At 47.6% G+C, this 4,705-nt stretch overlaps 1 protein-coding gene across 5 annotated transcripts; it reads right to left on the reverse strand.

Moving 5' to 3' along the window:
• Window positions 1-1,090: 1,090 nt before the first annotated feature.
• On the reverse strand, window positions 1,091-4,107 carry CLP1 (cleavage factor polyribonucleotide kinase subunit 1). 5 transcript variants are annotated; one of them, XM_006728559.2, is made up of 3 exons: window positions 3,997-4,107; window positions 2,610-3,237; window positions 1,091-2,215 (listed from the first exon to the last, which is right to left on the reverse strand). In XM_006728559.2, the coding sequence occupies exons 2-3, from the start codon at window positions 3,213-3,215 to the stop codon at window positions 1,544-1,546; spliced, it is 1,278 nt and encodes a 425-aa protein (XP_006728622.1). In that variant the 5' UTR covers window positions 3,216-3,237; window positions 3,997-4,107; the 3' UTR covers window positions 1,091-1,543. The 5 variants fall into 5 exon arrangements, with proteins under 5 accessions (XP_006728622.1, XP_081654194.1, XP_030874197.1 ...); XM_081798068.1 differs by having other exon boundaries at window positions 3,842-4,097; XM_031018337.2 differs by having other exon boundaries at window positions 3,791-4,097.
• Window positions 4,108-4,705: the final 598 nt, after the last annotated feature.

The raw sequence follows: 4,705 nt of genomic DNA on the forward strand, positions 1-4,705 counted from the left end.
TGTGAGGACACAGCTAGAAGTAGGCAGTCTGCAACCCCAAAGACAGCCATCATCAGAACACGACCGTGCTGGTGCCCTGATGTTGAAATTTCCTGCCTCCAGAACTGTGAGAAATCTCTGATGTTTATAAGCTACCCAGTCTGTGGCATTTTGTTATATAGCAGCCTCAAGGAACTAAGACACCACCCCCTCCCATCCTCTGCCACTGCTCTTATAGATTACAAGAGCCCTACATTAACTGGTCTCTGCTGCCCCCTCCAGCCTCAATTTTTACCAGTCACCCCTTGATGCACCACACCAGGCTTTCCATTCATCAAATACATTGTTTTTGGGGGTTTTTTCCCCCCTTCTTAGGGTTTTGCGCTGTTTCCTCCAGCAGGAAGATGTCCCAATTTCACACAGCCATTCAGGTCTTAATGTGAAATGTGCTCAGGGGAGGCCTTTCCTGACCACCCAATCTAAAGCATTTTCCTAGTCACTCTGTCTCAGACCACCCAATTTTAACTCTGCATAGCACTTGCCTTTTTTGTTTGTTTATTCTATGAAAGCTCTGTAAGACTTTGTCTAACTTGTTCCCCATCTAGAATGGTTCCTGGCAAATAGACGCTCAATAATATTTGTGAAAAGAATGAATGGATGAAGGGCTTTAGACAGTATTCAATAATCCAGTCTAAACTAGAACACAAATCATTTGCAAGAAATCAGAGAATGGGGCTTTCCCAGCTTCTTACCACCTGAAAGTTCAATTTACACTGACCTAGGGCCCAGTTCCAATCAGATGGACAATAGGAAAAATAGCTGCAACTGAGAGCAAATGGGCTATGTCTGGAAAATGACTAGACCAGAAATCTCAATCCAAGCTTATCACCAGCCCTGTAGCTCCTCAGAGTAAACCTGGCATTGACAACAGATTTAGCATCTATTTACCTATGAGGAAAGGAAAGGAGAGCCATTATAAAAATTCACCTGCTTGGCTCACAGGTGGGCTCTTGGCTTTCCTCTCCTCTAAGCATTTAGCAATAACTCATTCCAATAATGTTTCCATCTTGCTTAGGGAGAAAAAAACAAAATTTAAAAAAATTATACCAACTTCTGTGATATGACAAAAATATTTATTAAAATTTTCCAAGTTTGAATTTTATTAGAAAGAGGCCTTCTGATTCAATCTTTCATCCTGGATAAATGAGATAGTAAGTGCTACATATAGAATATAAAGCAGTGATAATAAAAAAAAATTCCTCTTAAAAATCAGTCCACCAAGTAGCACAGTGGAAGAAATGAGATTCTCCGGGACCTCAGAGAATTCAAAGTGGTACCTTCGGTGATCCAAAAAAATCAATTATATTCTCATGGTTGTCCTTTTGGCTCAAGATTAGAAGAGTTGGGTTTCCACCACCTGTTTTAAGAGGTAGAAATATGCTATCTACTAGTTCACTATTTACTCGTCTGTATGGCCTCAACAGTCTCATACCTCAGCCTATCTGCCTTTGGTGATGGCCAGAAGATCTCTAATGCCCCAGGCAGCAAAGCTTCTTGCCAATCCCTACTTAAGATCCATGAACCGGATATCCATGATGAGAAGGAAGTTCTTAGGCAGTGGGCGGGGAGCTGGAGAGAGAACAGTAAACACCTGATGTTCCAGGTCCACACTGGTCACCACAATGAAGCCAGCCACACTGGTCTCAGAAAGGTTCTCCTCTGTGCCCTCAGCAGTGCTAACACTCAGGAGGTGATGCACCATATCTCGGCCAGGTGTGACAGGTACTAGCTTGAGCTGATTGTCCTCCTGAGACATGCCCAAAGGCAAACAGGAGTCTGGAATGGTGGGTGCCCCAACTTTGTAGATTTTCACATCTGAAAATTTGACATTGAAGGCATGGGGATAGAAACAGCCCCGGAATCCATAGAAATACTCACGGATACGCTCATCCCTACATTCCCGCCGGAAGTCTTTGGAGCGTTCAACCACACCCCCCGATTTAGGAAGCAGCACAGTTCGGACAAAGTGAGGCAGGTCCCGTTTTAGTTCATTGTACAGTCGTTCTTGATCCAGAACCACAACCACATCTACCTCAAAGGCTGAGGCTGCGTGCACCAGGGCCTGGTACCCAGAGCCCTTGACCCAGCCACAGGTATTAATGACACAGCCACTCACAGAGGCCCTTCGGTTCACTTCACACCTTTGATTGAACACGTCCGCTAAACGAGATGTAATCTGCAGAAGAGAGCATCAAGGTGAGAAAAAGAAACACAAAACGAACAAACTCATAGCTACATAGAGTAAGTGGCTATTAGGTACAAGAAAAAAATGACATTCTTAATGGCTGTGGTTTTAACTCGTAACATGGATTTCCATTTTATGTTGCTGCTTCTACGGTTTCGTGTCCTAAGTAGAAATTTAGTAAGTTACTTCAGAACAGGGCCACACAAACGTTTAACAATCTGAGGTTGACTTATATTTGAAACTGTCTTTTCCGAAATCATGTGGCAGTAATACCAGCTAAGGGAGCAAAGAAATGGTCATAGACGGTTTTAATTAGCACACTTTTGCACAGCTTCCTACCCGATAGCACCCCTTCCCTCCATCCCACCTTGGCTCTGGCTCTGACCTTATTATAAAGCTTGATGTTGGTGCCAGGAGTGGTGGAGCCAAAATGATACACCAGAGGGGCTTGGATAGAGAATCCCTCTTCAACATCTGCTGGCCGCTCAATGTAGAGGGCCCCCATCGTACCAGGGATGGAAACAGAGCCCTGGCCCACATCCAGCTCCACGTAAGTGGGACGGCGGCCCAAACGCACTGCATAGTTGAGCAGTAGACGGCACACTGTGGACTTGCCCACATCAGTGGGGCCCACTACCATCACCCGGGGGCCTCGCTCTTCTTCCTTCTCCGCCTGCCTCCTCATCTGTTCCAAGGCTGTATGAGTGTTGAGATAAAGCAACATAGGTGTGTCCTTGGAGACATAAGCCACCTCGGTGCGGCCACTCAGCTGTAAAGAACAGCCATGCCAAGTGAAAACAGCCACCTTGGCACCAGCATCAAAGGTGAATTTCTTGTTTCGGGTCAGCTCTGTGCCAAAGATTTCTGCCATGCCAGCCAGCAGCTCCAACTGAACTGACTGAGATGCCTCCACCTCAAAGCGAAGTTCTGTTTCTCGCTCTAGTTCAAATTTAGTTGTTGGCTTCTTGTCATCATTGGCCTCCTCTCCCATCTTTTCTGTGTAGCTGCTGTGCCTAGAACACAAATTAACAGATCTAAACGGAAGTTAGGACGCTGTTCAAAATCCTCCCATGGATAGTTCCCCTTACCTTGCTTTATTTTTCTCCTTAACTGTGATCACCAGCTGTCTCACTATATATTTGTTTATTGTCTGTCGACCCCCACTGGAATGTAAGGGTTGGGCAGTGTGGTTTGCTGCCGTATCTCTAGGATCTAGAATAGGGCTTGACAACCCGAAGGCACCTCATAAATACACCGAGTAAATAAATGATTCAGACATAAGAAAATTATATCTACACACTGACCTAAGACTTGATTATATCACCTCCATAGCTCCTTTCGTCACTCTATTGGGATACTCCACTTGAGAAGGCAACAAATGCCCACTCCCCAACTCTCTTAGTCAACAAGAAAGGGCGTCTGCAACCTGGATGCAAAGCAGAGAATACTGGGTTGGGACTTAGAAAAGAGCATTAACGCCCCGCTCAGCAACTGCTAGTACTGTCATTAGACAAATCACCTTATCTCCCTGGACCTTTTCCTCCGCTCTCAACTGGAGGCACTTACGCTTCCTCTCACAAAGTGTTGTTCTGGGGACTGTTGAAGGGAAGAAATTACTTCGTAGACTAGAAAACGCCGAGAAAGAGTGAAGAATGATTTCCGACCGCGAACCGCAGCTGTTAAGTCCGGTTTCTGTCCGGGCACCCCCAGACGCCAAAATCTGTCCTGGCTCTAAGGGGGCGACGGTTGCATTCCTGAGCTTATTATCTCACCTGCGCAGCCACAAAGCCAAACCGGTAAACCGAGGAGCCCCGGCACCACCTAAACCCAACTGCACGCCACACTCGCCCAGATCCACGCCGGAAACAAAGACGGTTCCGCACTTGCGCACTGGAGAAGCTGCGGTCGCGCGATGCCCCTCGGGATCTGTAGTTTTGCCAAAACGGCCTCCGGCTGCTGGGCTCGCGCAGCCGCTCGGCCTTCTGGGAGTTGTAGTTAGAGGATTGTTTTGATCGTGACGCCAAAGGTGGGCGGGGCGGCGGCGGTCGTTGTTCGCGAAGCTGGAGAGCAAGGGGTAGGAGGAGTGGCGGTTACGCCCCGCGCGAGGCGGGGATCCGCCGAGGAGCCTATGGTTGCCGAGGTGCGGCTGTTGCGGACTCTCGCCCCAGTGTTCCCGCTCACCTGTAGCGGGGGAAAGAGAAGGGCGGCGGGAAGGGGTGGAGGGGGGCGGCTAGTCTCGCCATCTGGGTCCCGCGACCGTCTGCTTGCCTGGACCACAAGCCAGGAGGTGGGGAAATTAGCAAAACCCCATGTGGAACACGAGGAAATCTGGGAGTAAGGAAAGTGGAGGAAAACAGCCTGTCAGAAGCCAACCTGGGCTCTCATCCCCTCCCTGACACAGCTCTTGGCACCTAGAGGGCATTAAATTTTTGTTTTGTTTTGTTTTGATAAAAGAATAAATATCCAAGAATTTCTTCCAGT

Source organism: Leptonychotes weddellii, chromosome 11, assembly GCF_054177405.1.
Source record: "Leptonychotes weddellii isolate Sample4059 chromosome 11, ASM5417740v2, whole genome shotgun sequence".
NCBI classification, from domain to species: domain Eukaryota; kingdom Metazoa; phylum Chordata; class Mammalia; order Carnivora; family Phocidae; genus Leptonychotes; species Leptonychotes weddellii.

Bases quoted from the DNA above. Each gene is read 5' to 3' on its own strand.
- CLP1 (XM_006728559.2), bottom strand. From the start codon at position 3,215: ATGGGAGAGGAGGCCAATGATGACAAGAAGCCAACAACTAAATTTGAA. The intron at 2,216-2,609 runs GTCAGAGCCAGA...TCTCTTCTGCAG, and splicing joins ACATCAAGCTTTATAATAAG to ATTACATCTCGTTTAGCGGA.